Source organism: Thunnus maccoyii, chromosome 14 (genome assembly GCF_910596095.1).
Source record: "Thunnus maccoyii chromosome 14, fThuMac1.1, whole genome shotgun sequence".
In the NCBI taxonomy this organism is placed as follows: Eukaryota; Metazoa; Chordata; class Actinopteri; order Scombriformes; family Scombridae; genus Thunnus; species Thunnus maccoyii.
Genome location: NC_056546.1, coordinates 17,812,874 through 17,834,803, shown reverse-complemented (window position 1 = coordinate 17,834,803; position 21,930 = coordinate 17,812,874). Strand labels below are relative to the sequence as shown.

At 39.4% G+C, this 21,930-nt stretch overlaps 5 protein-coding genes across 5 annotated transcripts in view; 2 read left to right on the top strand and 3 right to left on the bottom strand.

Moving 5' to 3' along the window:
- Nucleotides 1-339: 339 nt before the first annotated feature.
- On the bottom strand, nt 340-4,330 carry spef1 (sperm flagellar 1). The gene is made up of 7 exons (XM_042433192.1): nt 4,119-4,330; nt 3,788-3,899; nt 3,114-3,261; nt 2,936-2,981; nt 1,785-1,869; nt 1,582-1,687; nt 340-1,054 (listed from the first exon to the last, which is right to left on the bottom strand). Exons 1-7 carry the CDS (start codon nt 4,225-4,227, stop codon nt 941-943), a joined length of 720 nt encoding a protein of 239 aa, XP_042289126.1. The 5' UTR covers nt 4,228-4,330; the 3' UTR covers nt 340-940.
- Nucleotides 4,331-4,434: 104 nt separating this feature from the next.
- On the bottom strand, nt 4,435-13,857 carry adam8a (ADAM metallopeptidase domain 8a). Its single transcript, XM_042433131.1, has 25 exons — nt 13,568-13,857; nt 13,338-13,447; nt 13,168-13,241; nt 12,978-13,056; nt 11,821-11,897; nt 11,179-11,410; nt 10,390-10,467; nt 10,175-10,243; nt 9,296-9,465; nt 9,127-9,208; nt 8,877-9,019; nt 8,589-8,766; nt 8,408-8,497; nt 8,047-8,242; nt 7,867-7,948; nt 7,598-7,775; nt 7,406-7,492; nt 7,241-7,325; nt 6,773-6,881; nt 6,461-6,659; nt 6,110-6,142; nt 5,950-6,006; nt 5,815-5,865; nt 5,637-5,717; nt 4,435-5,301 (listed from the first exon to the last, which is right to left on the bottom strand). The coding sequence occupies exons 1-25, from the start codon at nt 13,611-13,613 to the stop codon at nt 5,257-5,259; spliced, it is 2,631 nt and encodes an 876-aa protein (XP_042289065.1). The 5' UTR covers nt 13,614-13,857; the 3' UTR covers nt 4,435-5,256.
- Nucleotides 13,858-15,382: 1,525 nt separating this feature from the next.
- Nucleotides 15,383-18,650, top strand: znf511 (zinc finger protein 511). The gene is made up of 6 exons (XM_042433185.1): nt 15,383-15,666; nt 16,242-16,315; nt 16,980-17,181; nt 17,292-17,416; nt 17,867-18,136; nt 18,484-18,650. Exons 1-6 carry the CDS (start codon nt 15,499-15,501, stop codon nt 18,554-18,556), a joined length of 912 nt encoding a protein of 303 aa, XP_042289119.1. The 5' UTR covers nt 15,383-15,498; the 3' UTR covers nt 18,557-18,650.
- A 133-nt stretch (nt 18,651-18,783) lies between these two features.
- Nucleotides 18,784-21,930, top strand: part of si:ch211-217g15.3 (uncharacterized protein LOC368914 homolog) — a 27,123-nt gene continuing 23,976 nt past the window's right edge. Inside the window, exon 1 of the mRNA XM_042433190.1 lies at nt 18,784-19,220. The gene's annotated coding sequence lies outside the window, so the exon portion shown is untranslated. The remainder of the gene's footprint in view (nt 19,221-21,930) is intronic.
- On the bottom strand, nt 19,215-21,869 carry msx3 (muscle segment homeobox 3). The gene is made up of 2 exons (XM_042433191.1): nt 21,190-21,869; nt 19,215-20,766 (listed from the first exon to the last, which is right to left on the bottom strand). Exons 1-2 carry the CDS (start codon nt 21,548-21,550, stop codon nt 20,360-20,362), a joined length of 768 nt encoding a protein of 255 aa, XP_042289125.1. The 5' UTR covers nt 21,551-21,869; the 3' UTR covers nt 19,215-20,359.

The following is a 21,930-nucleotide window of genomic DNA, read 5'->3' as shown; positions in this document are numbered from 1 at the left end:
GCACAATCAGATACTTTGTGTAAGTAAGGCTGTGGCTGTTGTGTCAGCAGTGCTTTACTATATTTGGTCATCTGTCAGCTTCATTATGCATCTATTCTGTGAAAATTCAAGTAATTCATAACCGCATTATTACAGCGCACTGCTAACTGATGATGACGCCCTAAACAGGAAAAAGAGTGTCATAGAAAATGAATGATGTTTTTCAGACTTGGAAGGAAGTGTCGGTTGCAGAATATAAATTTAACACTGCATATCATCTAGTTTGCAGCAGCAAGCTTCCCATCTGCGCTCTGTTTATTTGCTGCACTCTGCTCATATTCAAAAAGACAATTTGGAAAATTAAAGTGGTTACTTGATTTATTGAGCACTTTGGCGGTCAGAAGACAGAGGCTGTGTAAAGGCACAGAAGTCAAAGAAGACTACAGATACTGAAAACACTCTGCAAAACACATTTAAAACTCAAGGCAACTATTTATATTGTTAATCAAACAACTCCTCTTTCTCACAAAACAGGCTAAATATAATAAATCATTCACAACAGAATCAAGGACATAATATGCAATATCTTTAGGGATGCAAAAATATCTATTACATAAAAGGCAGTTATTGCATGGCCTCACACTCCAATCTCCACAAAATATATCACTAGTACCTACATTTCTTGATTTTGAATGGTGTAACTAATGTTAATAAAAATGAATTTACTAAACTCTGCTTTTGCATCACAAAAACACTACTTACTGAAAAACAGACAGTATTGAAACATAACATCTGTAAAGCTGACAATGCATTTCAACAGATATGATGCTTTTAGCTGGTAGGACAATAAAGAACTTATCGTGTGCCATGATGGACTGAAGTTTTCTAAATTATAGTTTATTGCAGTTGATGATAAGACTTATTCTCTGTGTTTGAGTCTGTGTTTTACATATTAATAGTGTCAGTGGGTTTGGCTTTTAGCTTTGTATGTCTCCAGATGCCGCGTCAGGTCTTCAATGCGCATATCTTTCAAATGAATCAGATGCTCTAACCTGTTGACTTTCATCTGGAGGATCTATACACACACACACACACACACACACACACACACACACACACACACGAACACACACACACACACAAAGGGGGATGCAAAGGGATGTGGTAAAAGGAGAGGATGTATTATTCTGAAACTGATGATTTCACACCCTGAAAAGTCAAAAGAAAACGTTGCACGTAGGTGTCCGTATTGTGTCTCTTTCTTAACATGCAGATGTGGCCACAGACGGGAAAGAAAGGAAAAAAAGATTTATATCCGCTGAGCTGATACTGAGTCACTGACCACTGCTGAAACAGCTTGTGACGCATATGTATCACACACACACACACACCTAAATTTCTGTGTCACATACACACACATCTGCAAAATTACAGCTGGTGTCTGTATGACATAGCTGTTCCCCTACAGAGCATCAAAACGAGAAGAGAAGTTTGTTTGCAGATGTTCTACCAGTCAGCAGCATGTGTTTCCTGGATTGAACTGTGTGTGTGTGTGTGTGTGTGTGTGTGTGTGTGTGTGTGTGTGTGTGTGTGTGTGTGTACCTCCACTGTCTCCTGCAAAGCCATCACAGCTTGCTCCTTTTCTTGCAGAATTAGTCGTAAAGTAGGGTCCATGTCTGAGTAAAACTGCACCGTTTGCAGCGGTTTTCTGTACAGCAAAAACCACAGAGACGTTATTGTCAACACTGCAACTGATTCATTTGATTCATGTTAAACTTTTTTGTGATTTTTGTTTTTGGTCATACCCATTTTTCAGTCTACTCTTTTCATCTTTTTTCATTTCTTCTCCTGCCATTTGAGCCAGATGTTTTGTTTCAGTCTGATGAATTTCTGAAGACAACAAAACAAAGCTATGAAATTTCCCCAACAAAAATATGAACCACTGCGACTGAAAAATCTGCTGTTGTTGGAAACCTTCAAGGACACAAATCTTGCAGGCAATGAGAAGAAGCAGAAAGAGGGAGGAAACGAGAGGTACGATTAGATTAGAAGATGGAGAAAGAGAGGCCTTGAGGTGTAGCAGTGCTGAGCTCAGGACACCGATCATGGCCATCTGGTGATGTTGTGAGCTGATATGAGGACCTCAGCTGTGTGTCTGATAGCGGATGGGGTGTAGATGGAGGAGGAAAAAGCTGTGGGAGGAGGCGCTGGTCTGAGGTCAGCTTAAAAGGACAGTTTCAGGGACAGATGAGGTGTGGGAAACGGAAGAGAGACATGTCACCCTTTCACTCCTTGAAGGTCTCTAATCATTACTGTAGGTATGTTTGTGTCTGTGTGTGCTAACCGCTATCTCTGGGACAGATTAGCATTAAGTTGTTAGCAGGGCACAAATTGCTGACAAGACAGGAAGAGAAAGGCAGGAGAACATAATTTCAGAGGCAGAATCAACCTTCACAGCCGTCACTCAACCACAAGAACCACGTCAGTGCCTCTTGAATATGCTGATTTTGTGTTTGTCAGCTGACCAGTAGATAGAGCATCATTAAAAAGTGTCTAAAATTACTCCCACTTCCCTCCCTGTGCTAAAAAAAGTTAAAATTTGGACTATGCAGTTTGGATCTGGGTCAGTGACTGATTGTGTCAGCAAATACCTTCCACAAATGATAATAACAGAAAGATATTCTGCACAAGGATGATATGTCAAAATACAGTCATCACATTTTTATCAATTCAGCAGTCCACATTGTGTAATTCTGTTGACGTCACAATTTCCCGGACTTAATCACAGTTGTTTAACTTCTTCATAAATAACTTGTAACTTCTTGTTTCTGTCCTGTGAGGTCAAATATGACGCCAGGCATCAGAGGATCATGTTTGCAAGACAATTATTACTAATGTGTGGAATAAAAAGTGTGTTAGGGTTTGTGTGAATATACTAACATAAAAGCTACTCCACCTGTATGATGTTTCTCCTGGTTCCTGGTGTCATAGTATTCCAAATCCTGATTCAAAAAGGGGGAAAAATGTTTGAAAAAGTGGTAATCTTTCATGGAACAATGCTTTGCTTACTTATACAGAGGAAAGGTTTGTGGAAGAAAGAGAGTAACGTATAGAGTCCAAACAAATATACACACCGGTATATTGTCTGTGGTGTGCTCAAGTTTCTTTTCTATCTTCTCCCTGAGGGCGCTCAGCACAGGCTCTATCACTCCTGCAGTGCTCAATGCAATCCTCTTCACTGTCTCCTCGGGCATGTGAAAGTTCAGCTTGGAAAACACCTTCCTGTCCACAAGAAAAAAATAAATAAAATAAAAACAAACACACACAGCTGTTTTTAGTTTACAAAACTAGTCACAATAGGAGCAGCAGATTGAAAGTGATTTCACTGATGATGTATGGTAATGATGAACATCACAGGGGCCAATATGTTTACTGTGACTTAAGACTCATAAAATCTGTGGCTGGCTTTTTGCCAGGGAGAGGATTGTTTGAGTGTGTTTGAAGTGGTTCTCATCGCCAGACACAGAGGCCCATCGTGGTGCTCAACAAAAGGTCAGCCTATATTCCCTCTCTGTGTCAGTGTTTAGATAAGATATTACTGAAAATTTAAACATTTGGTAATGACTGCCATATGGATTAAAGAGATATAAATCGGGGATGACAATTTTGGTTTATTTTAGTGCTTTTTCCAGCCATGGGGTTACATTTTTGTTGCTTTTTTTGTTGCTTTTCATGCAATCATTTCATATCCTATTCACAGCACATGCAATTTAAGTAAACAAATCAATAAAAATGGCAGGTGTCTTGCCTGTTGAGAAGGTTCCAGTTACTGAGCTTCTGCTGTGTGGAGTTTGCAGGGATGTAGTTGTGCAGGTCGACAAGCTTTGGGAAGAAATATTTTACAACCTCAGCAGCCATCACTGCAGAGGGTTCAGCAGAGAGTCAATCCACAAGCAAACAAACAAACAGATATTTGAGCTGCTAAACTGCGTTAAAACAACCAAAAACAAGATGATTGTAGCTGGATATACGTGACAAAGTTATAACACGGAGCTTAAGACTAGGTTGGGTCATATTTCTGCTGCTGCCTGCATATTTTATCCCCTCTGTGGACCGCTGGCCTAACCAAAGACATCTACCTCCATCGCTGAAGTCTCTTGTGATGTGTCTTTTGGGCCGGGACAGAGGTATTTTATCTATCCATGCGTACAAGTCCTGCAGTTCTTCTTCATTCAGTTCTCGATCCATTATTTACAAAGCGACATGTGTTTCTGGGCAGTTTGTAAAGATCCAAAATGTTTCACTGAGCTAGCTTGTTAGCTTCTCTCGACAACAGGTTGTTTAAGGCGTTGCTAGGCAACCGGCCATTAACTATGGCAACACAGACTATAGGCCTGTGTAAAAAGAAAAAAATAAATAACCACAACACATATTGATGATTGGTTTTTATTTTAAGCACAATTTCATACACATAAATACATAAAGAAATTCTTCATAAATATTCAAATTATTTTTCAGTTTAAGTTTGCAGCATTAATCCAAGCAGAGTCCTCATTGTAAGGAAAAAACACAATCATTGGCATTATGAGTGAAGAACTGCTGTATAGAAAATGCAATACAAAAATCCCTTGAATAATTACAATCAACATGTGTTTAGTCAACAAATACAAAAAATCTTAAGACACAGTCCCACAAATTCAAGCATACTTTACTACAAAAAGGTTCAAGGCAAAATCATACCCCTTGTGTTATGTCCTTAATACAAAAATCTGAAAAAAGTTCCCATGTTGGTGCCACATTTTAAAATCCCTTAACAACTACATTATCTCTTAGAAAAGCAGTACCAAAAACTATGTGCAGCAATGGTAGCAGTTAGTAAAACAGTTACAGCATCAATAGTGCAATTGCTCCATAAAGTGTTCACATGTCCCAGGATCAAGGCAGAGAAACATTTCCCTTAAAAACACATCATCATGGCAGCATAACCATTTGTCATTTATAGTACACAAGCTGAATCTGTCAATCACAGCCTCAGGTTTTCATCAACATCCTGAAGGCCTACAAAAGCAAGACACAGATGGCGGTAATCCTCGGGGAGGCCACAATTGACAGAAAAGCTCTGTCACTTATTGTTGCTGATCCTACAGTGGGATCTCGTTCCCCACATTAATACAGACAGACGTCTCCTGAGAGGATTTTGTTGGTGGGACAACAACAACAACAGTGTCCCCTGTCAGAGGATCTCAAGGTTTACTCCAGGCTGAATTATTCCCTCAATCATCTGGGCCTGTTGGGGGGCATCAGGGCAGCTCTCCCTGCAAGCTATAAAAACAAATACTATTAGCAAACATACTACGGATGAGGTTCTCTCAATACAACTCTCTAATGTGTAGATTATTTTTCTGTCTACTCACTTTTGTATACTGAGGCTACAAGTTATTCAGCGGTGGCCAGGAGATGTTTGTGTGCTTACCAACTGACTAACGCTGAGCCACAGTTTGTTCATTACACTGCTATGTTGGGGCGATGCCCAAAACCACTGATGTCTTTTTTACACGTGAATTCCTTGACTAACATTAACAATGTCTGAATACCAACTGCCAGGATTTGGAGGGTTTAGGAAAGTCCGGTTGACTCTTGCTGCTGTCATTACATACCAGCTGAGTGTGTGGCAGCGGAGTCCGGCCTGCAGAGGGCTTCGGCTTCACTGGAGGCATCGGAGGTTTTGGCTTCATGACCTAGAGAGCAGATGATCACATTTTAAACAAACATTGATGACAAAAACAGTAAAATAGGAAAACTGTGGCTAAGTAAGTGACTTGTAATGTGACTTACTGATTTTGTTGCAAGTGGTGGTAGAGGTCTGGACGGAGGTAGCGGCTTCGCCTGAAAAGAAAGAAAACACAAAAGCAATCAATACATCATTAAATAAAGCAAACAAATATTATCAAATTCTGTACGCATTTTTACCTCAGTGTAGATTGGCTTGCTTGGACCAGTTGGTGACTGCATGACCGGCTTTACAAACTAAAGAAAAACATTGTTTACTGGTTAAAATAAAGTAGAAAGATAAACATTAAGGATGGTAATGCTACATTTAAGTGTAATACGAAACAGTGGATCACGTTACCTGTTGAGGTACAGTTGGTACCTTCTTGGGGGGCTGTAAGGAACAAGGACAGAGAAAAGTGAAAGCAAAAGCTTGATTAGTCTTTTTTTTTAACCATAACCCTTTCTGGTTCTTGAAGTTTAATTAAAATAGTGACATTATAGCAGCTGCATGCTCTCTCTCTAGCTGGAATTTCAACCTTTAACCCTTTGGTCTTGCAATCTGACAAAGCTTACACTAACAATTATAATGATTTAATTAAAGATACAAGCAAAACTATTGTGTCTAATGTAGGAAAAAGATTAAAAAAACAACTCAGGTGCTCTGGTGCTGAAGCTGTTAGATCAATAATAGATCAAAATGTGAACTCACCTCTGGAGCTGTTCTGCTGGGCTTGAATGCTCCATTAGGTGGTTTGACAGCAGCAGAGGACAGGGGTTTACAGGCCTGAGTGGCTGAAGACTCAACAAATATAGGCTGACTGATACTTGTAGACCCGAGACGAGGGCTGCCTCGTGCGTTGCCTTTCTCAAACAACGGGTTGGACTGTCCTGAAGTAGATGGGAGTGCTCTGTAAAGAAATACACACAAAATCTAGACTTAAAGATGGGCAAGATAAAGAGCTCCGTCTGCACAGCTTCATGTCTTTAATGCCATGTGCACAGATATGTCTTCTTTCTGTACCTTTTTGCGGGTTGTTTTTTCCTGATGCAGCACATCAAACTTCCAATAACCAAGACAAACAGCAGAAGTAAGCTGACAACCACTGACACAATCAACGCTGGACCTGCTCCTGCACACACAAACACACACATTGATTACGACCGTATCCTTTTATTGCTCAAGGACAAGCATGTAACAGCATACGTCAAATTGACTGTAACATCATTACTGTATTTGTACGAAATAACTGGGGAATTCCATTAAATCAGTGTCTGTTTGTGTTCACCAGAACAGAGCGTAATTGTTTGAGAGTCCATGAGGAATCTGTTCCAAGTCTTGGTGAAGAAAACAGAGCACCAGAGGAACAGATACTAACAGTCATGTGTAAATCATGGTCATTAAAAGGTCAAGCATATGAACAGACGCATACAGAGACACTAACTATCACTGCTTACATGTGAAGATATCTGAAAATAAAGTGCACTGTACCTTCAGGCAGCTCTGACAGCTGCTTATCACAGAAAGGCGGTGCCCAGCCGGGTTCACAGTGACACTCACTCTTATGGTTACAAACCTGCCATAAATCACAGTCAGTTATGCTGTCTTTGCTATCAAGTGCACTAAAGTTTTTAGAAGTAGACAATTTTTTTTTACCCCATGGTTGTTGCATTTGGCAGAGCAGTCATTTGTTCCGTACTCTTTTATCTTTTTGATCTCCTGACACTGTTGATTGTAGCATACCTGCCAGATAGATGGAAACATTGTGAGGACATTGACACAGTGTCCAGATTTTGAGTCTATGGTAGTTTTGCTAATGGTCAGCAGCAACACGGTCAGTTTTCTTACCATGTTTATGCCACACGCTGTACCAGTAGGCACCATGCCCAGGTCTGCTGGGTAGTTGTCTTCAGGGTCCATAGTTGCCTCATTGCATATACCATTTCCTACTCTGTAGAAGGATTTCCTGGATGTTACCGGAAACTCCCAGCCTCCAGAGCAGAAAAGTTTCCCACATAATTTATCTCTGCAACCAAACACCACAAAGAACTGATTAACAAAAAACAAGAATACCACACTATTAATATGTGCTATTATAGTGCTGTTGAATAACATACTGGCTCGAACATCTCTGCTTATACAGACTCTTTATGCAGCTTCCGTACCAGTTGAAACAGGCTTCTGTACCTACTTCAGCATCTTATGAGAATCATATGAAAAACACAAGATTAGATTGAGAGTCTTGATGTGGCAGAATCAAAGTGATGAGTTGAAAGTGTAATTCGATGGTGTTTTACCTGGACCCCAAAGTCTCTGGCAGTGTTGCCGCCGTGACGGACACTGTCCATTGTAGCAGTATCCTTTCCCACGGTTGCAGGTCAGGCCATTTAGGGTGTAGACGTCAGTAGGACAGGAGGCGGAAAGTCCTGTGCAGTATTCTGCCAGGTCACAGTCTCCTCCTTTTGGTCTGCAGATGCTGCCTGTTGGTTTCAGCTGCAGAGCGAAAAAGAAACACAGATGGTGGTGTACCAACTACTGAAATACGTTCACACATAAGCTGCCAGACGGCGCAGTCAGACTGTGTCTAGCTATATGGTAACACAGTTAGTATCAGTGTGACTTCACTCATCTAGAGAGCATAGAGTGAGGATCGCTTACTTGGCAGTTGTGGCAGCATTCGCCCTCTGCGCACTGAGCTCCTGTATTAAATTTGCAGGTAGTTGCATTGCAGCAGGGATTCTTGCATTCCTAGGAGGCAGGCAGAGGAGTGAAGAATATTATGATCAAGTCTTCTTTGCGTTGCTTTGGTTACGTATGTGTTTGTGTGAGTGCAGCATACCTCTACAGTGCCACAGTCACACTGCTCTCCAGGCTCTAGGAAGGCGTTTCCACACACTGGCCCTCCGTGGATGCGATCAGTAGAGGGAGTATCCAGCAGACAGGCAGGGTTGATCTGCTCCAGGAATGTGCTGAGCTGCTGCTGACTGCAGCTGCTGAACTGCTCTGGATACACATTGCTAAAAGAATACGTAGAAAGAATAAGGAAATATAAAGTATTTGCTTTATTTTGGATTTTAAGAATAGTAAATTTGGGGTAGTCTAGGTGCAGATGAAAAACTGAGCTTACCCAACACTCTCAGCCATGATGCAGCCTTTTTTCGATATTGAAGAGCCACAGACACAATTTTCAGTATCATGGGACAAGCCCAGGTTGTGACCCATCTCATGGGCCACAGTAGACGCCACTCCGATTGCATTACTGTTATGATCCTGTATGTACAGTGGACAAAAGTGGAGTGAAGTAAAACTGAAATGAAGATTACAAAGTGCCAGAAATGTTATATTAATACTTTTATTAAATGAAACCGTGTGTGTACCTCATTGACAGCTCCAGATTTAGAGGTGCACATTGCATTTGTGTTTGCAAGGCCGACAGTGGAGCCATCAAAATCCACACCTCTGAGTGAAGAAAAGACAAAATGTTTAGACACTAGCTCTAACGTATCTTGACACTGGTCTTTTCAGTGGAAGACAGGAGTGTCTTACGTGATGAACTGTGCGTTGTCGTGTTTGATCCTTGGTAGCAGGCTCTGCTGACGCCATTTCAGGAAGTCATTGAGGGTATGCTCAGGATTTCTGCTGACGTAAATCTGATCTTTGTATGACCAGATATCCAGACCGACCAGCATTACACGAACACCCACGGGGCGATAGAGCTGAAACAGAGCAGCAGGGAGCATTGTTAGCACACAAGTCAAAGTGAAAATCCACCCTTAAGCTGAATGAATTATCAGATGAATAGTTTTTAAGAGTACTTCTGAATATGAAGGAGTCTCATATCTCATGCTACCACAGAACCAAGGGTGTATCTATAATGCTGTCACCTTCAGGGAAACACTGTTGGGTCTAGTGCTGTCTGATGATGCATTCATGTTGGCCCTACTCCTTCAGAGTATGCAAAGGGAATAGTGTGATATGTGTGAAAATTTTTCAGCCAAAGTGTGAAAATTCACAGTTAAAGTTACATTTTCACAGCAAGAGAACTTTTCTTTTCTCCTTTTATTGGTCAGATTCCAGTCTGTAAAGAGCAGATAGTATCAGGACAGATTTCCTGCATTTCTGTAATCCACAGTAAAAGTCTGTTGAAGTGCCTGACACATGGATGTGCTGCATTGTGGCAAAAATGTTTGCCTTTTTTTTGCAGCCAATAAAAATATTTTAGATATCTAAATTATTGGTAAAAATAGATGGCGTGCTTTATTAATCCAGAGGGAAAAATGCATAAAATTACACTTGCATGAACTTCGGAATGCCCTATTTTACGGTTCTGGCTGTTTCTGGCCTTGAGGGACATTTGTTCACAATGTTTTTTCAAGATCAGTAGATTTTAGAGCATAATTGGGTCAACAGTGAAACAAAAGGTACCTTGTCAACGTGGTTTGCTATTTCAAGCACTCTGCCCTCTATTGTCTTCCTACTGCCAAAATTCTTATACTGGAAAGAAATTATTATTCATATTAGTAATACAATCAACAACATCTCAGATATAAAGATAATCACTACACCTCTTGAAGGACAAACGTATTACTGATGAGAAAATGACTATTGACAAACTAAAGAAAGGAAAATAGGAAGCAAACCTCTGTGTTGTCGACCACCACAACAAGCTCCACTGTTCTGGGTTTTCCTCTTTGGTCTTTAGTCTGGGCTCTGCTTTTCTGAATAACACAGAAAGAGGAAAGTATTAACAATATTAAATGTGGTTGTGCATGAATATGTACCTGTAATGGTTAAGTAAGTATTGATTTGATAATCTACAGTGTTTTAGAGAGTTTTAGTGTTTCATAGTGCACATGTTTTCAGAGCAGTGTTGTGCTGTAGCAACAAAACGAATATCATGATCATCCCACAGACATATTTTGATGAGAAAGTATGACTTTATCTATGAAAATATGCAAATTGAAGCAAATAGTTATGCAAAATTGTATTAAAATTAATCTGTCTCTCTTCCTCATTTTCTTGGTATCTATTTTTTCCATGTCCCTCTTTGTTTTTACGTTTCCCCTTTATCTTAATTTGTTACACTGAACTGAATGCTGAAGTGAAGTGCAACACAACTTTTTAATTTAAACTAACTTCCTTTTCCGCTCATATTGTAAGATCTTCAAAATATCAAGAGGAATGTGTTTGTTTTTATGATAAATTTGATACAGAACTTTCTATTGTGATAATTCACCGAGCTATAGTTAATATCAGTGTTTTACTGTCACCACCTTCCTGTCTTTCTGGAGAGGGTTTTTGCATAAAAACAATCAAATTTAAGAATATAACAGAAAATACTGGGTATCAGCAGTCTCAGTCCAAAGATATTAGCTGTAGGCTTGAAACACTGGTGTATATCTGGATCTGTCAGTGCTGTGTCGCTTTACCAGACTGCTGAGCTGGAACAGTCCAGACGGACGAGCTCCATGGTCGTAGAAAGTGGTTGTGTTTCCATGGGAACAGGAGCTCCTCTTCCTCCTCAGGTGTTTGTAGTTGTAAACAGCATGAAGACTCTCCTCGCTGTGAGCTCCAGAGCTCTGTCTGCTGGCCTTCTGTCCAGCTCCTGCACTGTCCAGAGGTTCGATAAGGTACATTTCGTCCTGGAGATGCACGAACCCCCTGCAGTGCAAAAACAAGAACTTTAGAGTGGACAGAAGAAAATGTCTTTTTTTTCTTATGCAAATCTAATTCTCAAACAGATCTCAGTTTGACTACTCAAAACACATTGATCCACATAGAAGTGTCTTTTATAGCAGGTAGAAGGCAGCTTTAATCAGAGAGTTCTGCATGATTTTTGCTGATTAGGTTTTCAGACAGAGTCGTGCAGCTTAATGGTCGTCGTGATGAAGGAAATGGATGCTGAGGGACTGATCCTCTCTTTGGATCAGGCATGCTGATCATGAGTCACAGCAGAACACATATACAGTCCCATTGATCATGAGATTAATTAAATTTGTCACTCTGTTTAGGGAAACAATTACCTTTTTGTAATTAGCAGTACACGATGAAATTAAAAAAAAAAGACTCACTTCATTCCTGAGCACAGTTCCATGCTGGCAGAGGAGTCCTCCACTCCCACAATGTTTCCATGGTAGTAGCAGTGACCCTAAATAGACAGACATGGAATTAAATGAGAGATTTTAACTCATATATTGTTTTTCCTCTCCCTTAAACTGACAAATATCTCAAGCACAGTGTAAAAACGTAGTCTAATTTGAGGAAGATATACTGTATGTGTCATAAGCGACAATCTTGACCTTATATGTTAGTGGAGCTGAAAGCTTTCCAGTAAGAGACGTCATCTCTCATAATGAGGAACATTGTAATTGAGAAATCCAGGCTTCTCATCAAAAATAAAGCAGAATTACTGGCATGTATTGCTTAAAACGTCCTCAACATGACTTTCTCAAAAGCAGATGGTGAAAACGACTGGGATCTATAGCAATTCATCTGAATTACTGTGGATAAAATATGCATTTCATTACTTCTGTGTGTTTTCTTTTTTGTGTTGTACAGCCTTAAACAACTGACTGATAAGATGATGAAACATGTTCTGGCTATGTTATATCAGCATTTTACAAACCTCTTTATCTATTTAACAGTTCAGATCTGTGACTGAGATTTTAGACTGAGAACAAAACTACATCTGCAGAAGAAGGCAAATCTAACAAAACCACTGACACTGAATCAGTATGATGGCACAGGATATCCTGTGCTTGATTCATTCAAGGCTGTGCGCCCTATATGGTAAGATGATTCGTTGGTGGTACAGTATATACCAGCCTGGTTTCAAACCACTGAATCCACCACCAGCATATCTCATATGTTCAGCAATTCAAGTAGTCAGAAGAAGTGAAATTTAATTCAGTCTGATTATCAAGATAAGTACATACACACTCTCAAATAACTCAGTCAAGTGTGCAGTGACAACAAAGATAATTTCCTGCCTTCAGACATTTCTACCTAATTAATTAATTAATAACACATTTATGAAACACAGGTGAGGATTTTTATAATGTAAATGAGCAAACATTTAAAATGTATAGTCTGAGTTTTAGCAACGCAGACAGCTGCTTTTGACTCAGCTAACACAAAGATAAAGTACATAAATCTGCAAGTTCTGTGTGAAAACAGGAGTTTTCTTAATGTTAGTGAGATAGTGGGGAAAGAAAGCAAAGCTGCATACCTGAAGATCTGGAGTCGTTGTGATTTGGGTGCCCTGCTCTGAGTAGTGTGTCACAGCAAAGTTTTTCCCAACAAGACCTCTGAAAAGATCAGAGTTTAATGTATAAGTTCAGTTCAAGGAAGAAAATACAGTAAGCACATTAAAAAGAGACGACTTAAAGGAAACAAATATACATATTAGGTTTTCTCACTTGTTTCTTTCCAGATGCAGTGTATAGTTTTGTCCTGCAATCGTCAAAGAGTACTGGAGTTCATCAGGGTACGTCTGCACACACAAACACACAGCAGATGAGACTTGAGAGCTTTCTTCTAGAGGTTAAAAATGATCTAATGACACAGTCCAGCAGAGTTTGTGTGTTACCTGATGTGTAGCAGCATCATTAAAGTGAGAGGAAGCCTTCAACTTCTGAGGTATCACTGTTTGGTACTTCATCACATGAGGTAGAGTCCTCAAACCGCCCGCAATTATTCCTGCAAATATCAGGGATATGTTTAGAAGAAAGACAGACAAAGAAAGAAAGAAAGAAAGAAAGAAAGAAAGAAAGAAAGAAAGAAAGAAAAAGAAAGAAAGAAAAAGAAAGAAACTCGTACCCCATGAGGAGAAGAATATCCATATAAAATATCCAGTATGTAGCATGTTGCTCTATTGGACGGACTCTTTCATTGTGTGCTGTCTGTCTGAGAGAAATAGTCTACAGAGGATGTCCAGCTCTCCGCCCCTCTCTGCTGCAACATCCTCAAAATTACCATTTGAGGCTGAGAACCACATGAGTCACGAACGAGCCTATAAAAAGTTAAACGTTTTTCTTCCTCAATGCAAATGTATTTTATGAGGTGCTAAGAAAGACGAAATTAGCTAATAGACATGACTTTTCCGTAGGTCAAATACGCTGTGATGAGCCTCGACTATAAAAAAAAGTTTAAAAAAAAAAAAAGTGCAGTAATTTTGCGGTAACAAAGAAAGCAACTGCTACAAGATAAGTTTAGCATCCAGTTTTATTTATGTTCAAGTTTTCTACAAATTGTTATAAGGTAGTGTAATACCGGTATTTGCAACTTTTTTTACTGTGTCTTGTTTTTTTTTTAACTATGCTGTTTGGCTCATTTTTTGTTTCAGTTCCACTCTTTTCCTTCTTTTCACCACTGTTACCACTGATTGCTATAAAGGTCAGCTAGATTAATATCGAAATAAATCTGAATGTAAACATATTTAATTCTAGCAGATCAACAGCATTACATTGACGTAAACCCCTAATTTACTATAAAAATGTCCAATTCACAATATAGAGCGCACAACAGCAGAGGATTGGCTTTTGTCGCCATCTACTGGCCAAACTGTTGAATTAAACAGAATCACTCATAGGCAGGGGATATTTTTAAATATATTTCTTGTGTTATTTCTATAGGAATTTACGTGTATCATTGCAAAAACAGAAAATTTGCATGTGTTTACTGTACTACTTGTGAGAGGAAAAATAATACTTTTAGGCTAAATTTAAAGGGTTTTTGCAGTGGACAGTGGAATATAGAAATAGTAAACATAGTTTACCAGAATTCCCAGAAATGCATACAAATAAAGCTGAAAAATGACTATATTCTTTATGATTAAAATAAAACGATGAATCAAAATGATCACAAAACAATTGCAATAGTGGTTTTTGCCCATTTAGTAATCCAGACTTGACTTAAAACACTTAAAAGAAAAGATTATAGTTCGGATTTGTGACTGCCGAGCCAGAAAACCAGAAAACTTACTTTGTGGCTCAGATATCAGATGCTCACATTCAAACCTGAGCTTTTTGTGCTGCCTGGAGCAGAAATATAATTTTATACTTATATTTTTGCTCAAATATTACAACACAAACAACAGTAGGTGCAGGAGGTATTGGGGAAAAATAAATAAAATAAACTGATCACAAAAACACAAGAGGAAATAAAATTGTGCAAAAAGTGAATAAGCAATATTGCAAACCAACTTAAATCATCTGGCAATGTTGTTCACAATAGATGAGATGTCTTTAAAGCTATTTGTTTTTAGATACTCTACAGACAGAGTCATAGACTGAAGTTCATAAAACAAGTTTTTGTTCGGGAAGAAACTGAAGAAATCTGCTTTGTGACTATGATGTTTTGCCCAAAAGATATAGTAGTTTTATCAAGTTATCAACTTCACTGTTGTTAGACTCTACATTCAAAAATAAGACCATACTTTCTGTAATCGGGACCTCATGAGTCTTCCAGATTAATGAAGAAATTTGAGTCCAAAAGTTACTTAAATGAGTACAGACATAAAATACATGAGAAAAGGACTTTCTCCAGATTGAGTCCATAGTTGAATCTGGCCAGTTGGTGGCAGTAACACACCATTTTGTTTGAAAAAAAAAAAAAAAAAAGAAATAGTGACGTGATCATTCTGCGACAACTACAACCTAAACAGAAACGACTACCATGCGACCGACATTCTCACGACAGTTATCCTTCTTTAGATAACAGTTAAGAGAGTGTGACAACGTTGAGGGAGAATGTTGCAGCCAGAACTGGTCCGACTTCTGACAGAGGGAGAGGTTTTAGTAAAAAGCTGTGATGAAGACTGTGTGACAGTAGACACACGGAGGAAGGGGGAGGAGGGAAACCCGTTTAACTTCAGCCCGCAGCTCATCCACTTGCACAAGGACCACGAACTGTTGGAGGTAACATAGCAACAGTGTTTCTGTATCTATGGCAACAACAACCCGAGCCGACTGTTACTCGTTCTGTTTGATCACTGCGATAAATAACAGCCAGCTTATTTATTTATGTATTTATAAATAATTGGAAATATAAAACACATACGGTTAATACACGAATACAGGAAAAGCACCACACAAAACAAACAATCGATATATTTAAAAAAAAAAAAACAAACAAACACAACAATCAAACGAAAAATCCAAAAGAAATAAGAGCACTGAAGTCAATAAAGAAGTAAATGAATAGATAAAGATTACATGTTTTACACAAGTGAGTTGTGAGTGTGGAGTGTGAAGGCACTTTTGTGGTTCTTCATGTGCCTGAAAGACTGCAGGAGACTTTGAATTTAATTCTCCAAGAAAAGGCAGTGAACTAGGTGGAGATTTTTGGAAATTTGCGTTGTGGATATAAAATATAGCCATCAAAGTATAAATATTGACAATATACTGAAAGGAGCTGCTCTTGTGTTGGACAAGTATAATAGCTAACGTACCCAGCATAACGTAAACTCCTGCATGTGACTGGTTGTTTACAGGATGGAGACGTTCACAGACACATGTATCTACAAGACCTTTACATCTCAGAGGCAGAGGACAAGCCCACGATGAGGTATGATGGTTATATCCATGCTTTTATTCAAAGTGCTTTACAATATTGCTGCTTCTCATTCACCCATTCACACACTGATGCTAGCAAACTACCATACAAGGTGCTGGCGTAACCATCGGGAGCAATCTGGGGTTCAGTATCTAGCCCAAGGACACTTTGATATGTGGACATGCACCTGTTCTGCCTCCTCAGGAAGTATCATACCCAAGTAACCATATTGTAAATGTAACCTCAAAATAATGAGTTAAAAGTATTGTGATTGATTTTGTCAATAACCCCCCTGCATCATTCTGGGTATAGATAAATTGTGTCAGACATATGGTACTGTTTGTAATATTTTTGGTTGGTAAATAAAAAAAGTAACATGGTGAGAGAAGAAGACCTTGATTATTACAAGCCAATGCCAAAACCTTGATTTTTTATACTGTCTATAACTTTGTTTTCTATCAAAATTTCTCGTATGTGTTGTAGATATATCTGGTTGTGATGCCCCATTGTCTTTTTTTGGTCAGCTATCTCCAAAAATAGGAAAAATAAACCACCAAACAACAAATTGGACCTAGAAATGTACATTACTTTCCCAAATGCTCTTGAATTTTCTTCCCTCTGTAACACCAGTGTTGGTCAGGCTGTCACTCACTCCTCCTCTCATCCTTTCTCGCAGTGTGTCCGAGTTTGCCTGTCACATCTCTGGATGCAGTGCTGTCCATAGCACTTTGGAGGAGTATGAGCATCACTACAACTCCCTGCACAGACACGTGTGCTGCTCCTGTCGTCGCTCCCTGCCAACTGCTCGCCTACTAGATATTCACATTCAGGAGTGGCACGACTCTCTCTTCACAATCCTCGCACAGAGGCAAGATATGGTAAGATAAAGAAATCCTCTGAGCTTATTTTCATTATGACGACATCATTAATGTCGGACACTCACCCTTATAAGACAAATTACTCATGACGCTTCCTACGTATTTTTCAGTACCAGTGTTTGGTGGAGGGCTGTGGACAGAAATTCAGGACTAGTAAACACAGGAAGGATCACCTTATAAGAGTTCACGCGTACCCTCCAGACTTCAGATTTGACAAAACCAAAAAAGACAAAGGGTAAGACTGCACTTACCTCATTTTGCTCACTAGATGGCAGCAAAATGTCATTAGAAATAGCACTTAATGCAAGCTTTTTATCTTGGAATTCTTTGTTTAATGTCTCAAATTTAAATGTTTTTTTTTTTTTTTTTTACAAAATGTTGCTCTGCTGAAGCCATGTAAATGTTTTGAGTAATGTATTTCATATTTTTGCTTTAACATAACATGATATAACTTGGCTCATTAAAGCCATTTAAAGAGTGAGATGCTCTTTGCTGTTTTAATAACACCAATCAGTAGATTTGGTGTTTAAAGTAACTTTACCTTTTAAAACTCTTTGTGTTTTGCTTTGAATGTATATTTTGTATCCTAAGTTTCTCTGACCGTAATCGTTATATTTTTTCTTAAACACCCTGTTTTGTGTGTATGCTATTGTTAATATTTTGACATTATTATCTTTGTCAATAGAGCTCGAGAGACAAAGCAACAGCAGCAGAAAGACACAACAATGGAGGTAGTGGACGATGTGTGTGAGTCTGAGGGTGTGTGTGAGGTTATGTGTGATGTGGCATCTGACCAACAAGAGCAAGGGGAATCCATGGAGACGCATGTGTCCGAGGAAGAAGCTTCTCAAATGGCAAAATCTGCGTCTGCCGAGGAGCATGCAGATTATTCGGCTGCAGTTCACAGCACTGCGAACACAAGCGCAGACCCCCAGAAACCACGATACTCCTACAGGTTAGTCTTTAAACAAATCTGCTGCTGGATATATTCTGAGGCTGGTTTAGCCCTGTGCTAAGAGAGACTATTGCAGCCACTTTGACGCTGTTAACTCTGTAAATTCAGGGCAAGTTTTGTTTTTCAGCTGTTAGGTAAGATTCCAGTCTCCAGTTAAAAAGTGTAAATATTTAGTTCACTCTGGATGAAGAAAACTGTAAGAAGGGTTTATTTAATCATTTAGGTGCAACACTGTGTAGCTGAACTGTATGTGATTTGATATCTTCGTAATATTTACTCCAGTTTTGCTTTTGAAATGATAAATTATCTGAGATACAAAATTCAACAGCCTTGTTCTTTTCTCTCAGGGTCCCAACAAATGTGTGCTTCGGTCACGGCTCTGTCCGTGGCTTCAGAGGACGGCGTGGAAGGAGGAAATGAAACAATGAAGTTGTGTTACTTGTACTAAATATATACTTTTACTGTCAAATGTGTCCTTAACTTAAAATAAAATGGGGTTTTTTGCACAATATTATGTAATGTCCTCAGATGATCATTCAGGTGATTAAGAATACTTCTTGTTGTGTGAAGTTTGTTTCCTGACTCCCGTCTCACTTTTCTCCTCTCTGGTGACCTTCAGTCTGTTGGACTGACAGGAACATCAGCACAGAGTTGTTTGCAATCCATCAATGTTAATTGTCTGTCTTTATAAAGAAACTCTATTTGTATATCTGTTTTTTTTAAACAGTACAAAGTGCTCCATATGGGATGCTCTTTGTTACTTTGAGCTGTGTTGAGTTTTTGGTGGAAAAACCAACATCACAATTACAGTTGACATGGAAATTGCAGACCAACTTAACAAGTGTACTGGAGGAGCCTTTGAGTACAAAAATAAGACAAATGTCAGAATTTACGTAATAGATTTTAATAATTTTACAAAACACTTTTTCACCCATCAAATATAAAATACACTGTACATTAATGAAATCCATCATTATCATTTTGAGTGTTCTCAAAAATAGTCGATTTTTATTTACAGAAACTGACACTGCCTGCTGTGAGAGCTCTTTGAACATCTGTGCAAAGAAAAGTTTCTTCTTTTGAGGTAAAGTATAATTTAAAGGACAATGATAAAGCATATTTACAGTTGAGTCATCATTTTAATCTGGTGAAATAAAAAAAGAAACAAACATTGACTGGAAATAATGTGGTTTCGATGTTACTAAATTCCCCTTGAAAGACCATGATTCATAGCAACTTAAAATAAAATGGATGGGCAACTTTTAACAGCTCCATAAAAATGCCAAAGGGAACATATTTGTGAAGATGTAAACTGCTAAAACACGTTTTTATTGAACTCATAAGTTTTAGATTGGCTGTTTATAGCTTCTGATCACAATTTTAGGGATGATATAACCAGTCAGACTTGATAACTTTTTGGCTTATCCATCTTATAAAAAAACGGAGAGTTGTGACTGGGCTTAATTAAATTCCCAATACAAAAAGTTTCAAAAAAGTGTTTTAGACTGTGAAGGCCTGAACGGAATCATGTGGAAGATTAAACCTAGATGCTCTTGAGTGTTTTTCTAAAAATTTAGAAATGATTTCTATTATAAGGCCACTGGAATATAGATTTAACCTTCACATGGTCACTGTGGTGTTATCGCGACTTACTGATTTTCAGGCCTTTAAATGATTTGTTGATGTCATTTTTGACTTATTTTGACTTGATCAAATAGCTCTTTTGCAACAGAAAAGCTCAACATCCACATGAAATTAGAATTTTTAATCCGCAAAATGAGCTCAGTGAGACTCCGTCATTGAAAAAAAAAATACTGAATACACTGCAGAAATGACCACGTTAACGAGTAATTGACCGTTGAGTAAATCTTATTTAAGGATTATTTTAATAACCCATAGAAAATTAAATAAAATATTATGAAAAATTACAATAGAGTGAAAATATTTAACTTGTTTCAGTTCCATGTTTTTCTTGAAAGAAAAATACTATTTATATTAAAGCCAGATTGTTTTATGTGTCTCTGTGAAAAAATAATTATTCGTCTCACACCATTAGATGTTTTTCACTGTAACGAGAAAGATTTTATAAAATATTTAATAGCTTATAAACTTTCAGACGCTGTGACTCATTGAAATGGACATTTTTGCAGTGTAGATTATTTGCTGTATTAAGGCTTTTTTTAAGGCAGCTTTTCCAAAGAAGCAGTTCAGAGTTAGTGAGTGTTAAGACAAGTAGTACATCCCATATGGTCCACCGAATAGTCCTGGGACAGGTAAGGCAGGCCGCGGTCCGTTCAGGGCCCCGTAGAGGGACGGTGCGCCCATGGGTGCGCTCAGGGGGAAAGGGAAGGCGAAGGCCGGCAGCAGCGGCTTCGCGGCCAGCTTGAGCTTCTCCAGCTCGGCCTCCTGCAGTCTTTTGGCTTTGGCCCTGCGGTTCTGAAACCAAATCTTGACCTGGGTCTCTGTGAGGCAGAGGGAGCTGGAGAACTCTGCTCTCTCCGCGATGGACAGATACTGTTTCTGACGGAACTTCCTCTCCAGAGAAAGCAGCTGAGAGGTTGTAAAGGGAGTTCTGGGTTTCCTGTTGTTCTTGTGTTTCCGCAGATTGCACGGTGGTGGGCTGGGAAGTCCTGCAAGTACATTTAGAAAGTCACATCATTGTGATTCATTTCACATAAGTAATCAACCAGTGACTTTGCCTGTTTGATTTTTTGCATAAAAGCAAAGCTAAAACAGGGAAAATACTACAAAATGAATAGCTGCATCTTTGACTTGCAACCTTTTTAAGCAGCACAGCCTTCATTTCAACGTTTTTACGCCTCTCTCTAAACCGCCCTTATATTACATCATCTCATTTCAGGAGAAGTATTATAAAGGATAATGGCTTCATTTTTTATCTTGATTTTCCTCCTCCTCAACTCCATGAAAAAAACATAGGATATCAAATATTATGCAAAGATCTTTGGATATTTCCAAAACCGTTTTAGACTGTTGGAAAGATGAAAAATTGCGCATGTTTCCCAGAAATGAGAGAGAAAAGAGTCAACACTCACTTGGAGGGGATGTGTAAGGAGCCTGGAGCCAGGGGCTCGTCTCCTTGTCGCTGAGGTCCACCGTCTCTGCTTTGGACTGATAAAGTCCACTCGGTGGCGCACACTCAGTGTCCTCCGGCCGGACGCAGCCTAAACCAGGCTCGGGGGAATGGAGACTTCTAGTCGGCGTCCTGTCCGATATGAGGGATTCCACGCTGAAAGGCAGATCTACAGTTTTGGTTTTACATCTTCTGACAGGTGACAGGTCGAGCTCGTCAGTTCCCATGCCTCCAGCGGCGCGGTCCTCTGGTGAGGTCTCCCCCGGAGCAGCCGAGGGTGGCGATCCCTGCGCAGGATTCATTACGCACGACTGAGGTGCCATACAACCACTTTTCCTGCCGCTCTCTCAGTTGCTGTTTTGTTTGTCGTATCTTCACTCCGATGAAATCTTGTGTTATTGCCCTTGTTCCCCCGATGCTGCACAGCTGCGTGGTAAACTTCAGTTTTTACGCACAGACTTGCCTCTCCCTCCGCGAAGTGCCATAAGTTCCTCTCTCACCTTGCCGCCTGCCTATCTGTCAGTCGATGTGTCCACGTGACTCCGCCCAAGCCGTTTCTGATAGGTCAGGCTTTTAATAACAGTGCTGTGGTTCATTGCATGGTGGCTCGACAGATGTAAACCTCCGATCAGGGGCGGAGCGCGGAACTCCCAGTCCCCAAAATAATGTCTTATTGCATGCATTGCTGCCCCCTCGCCCCTCT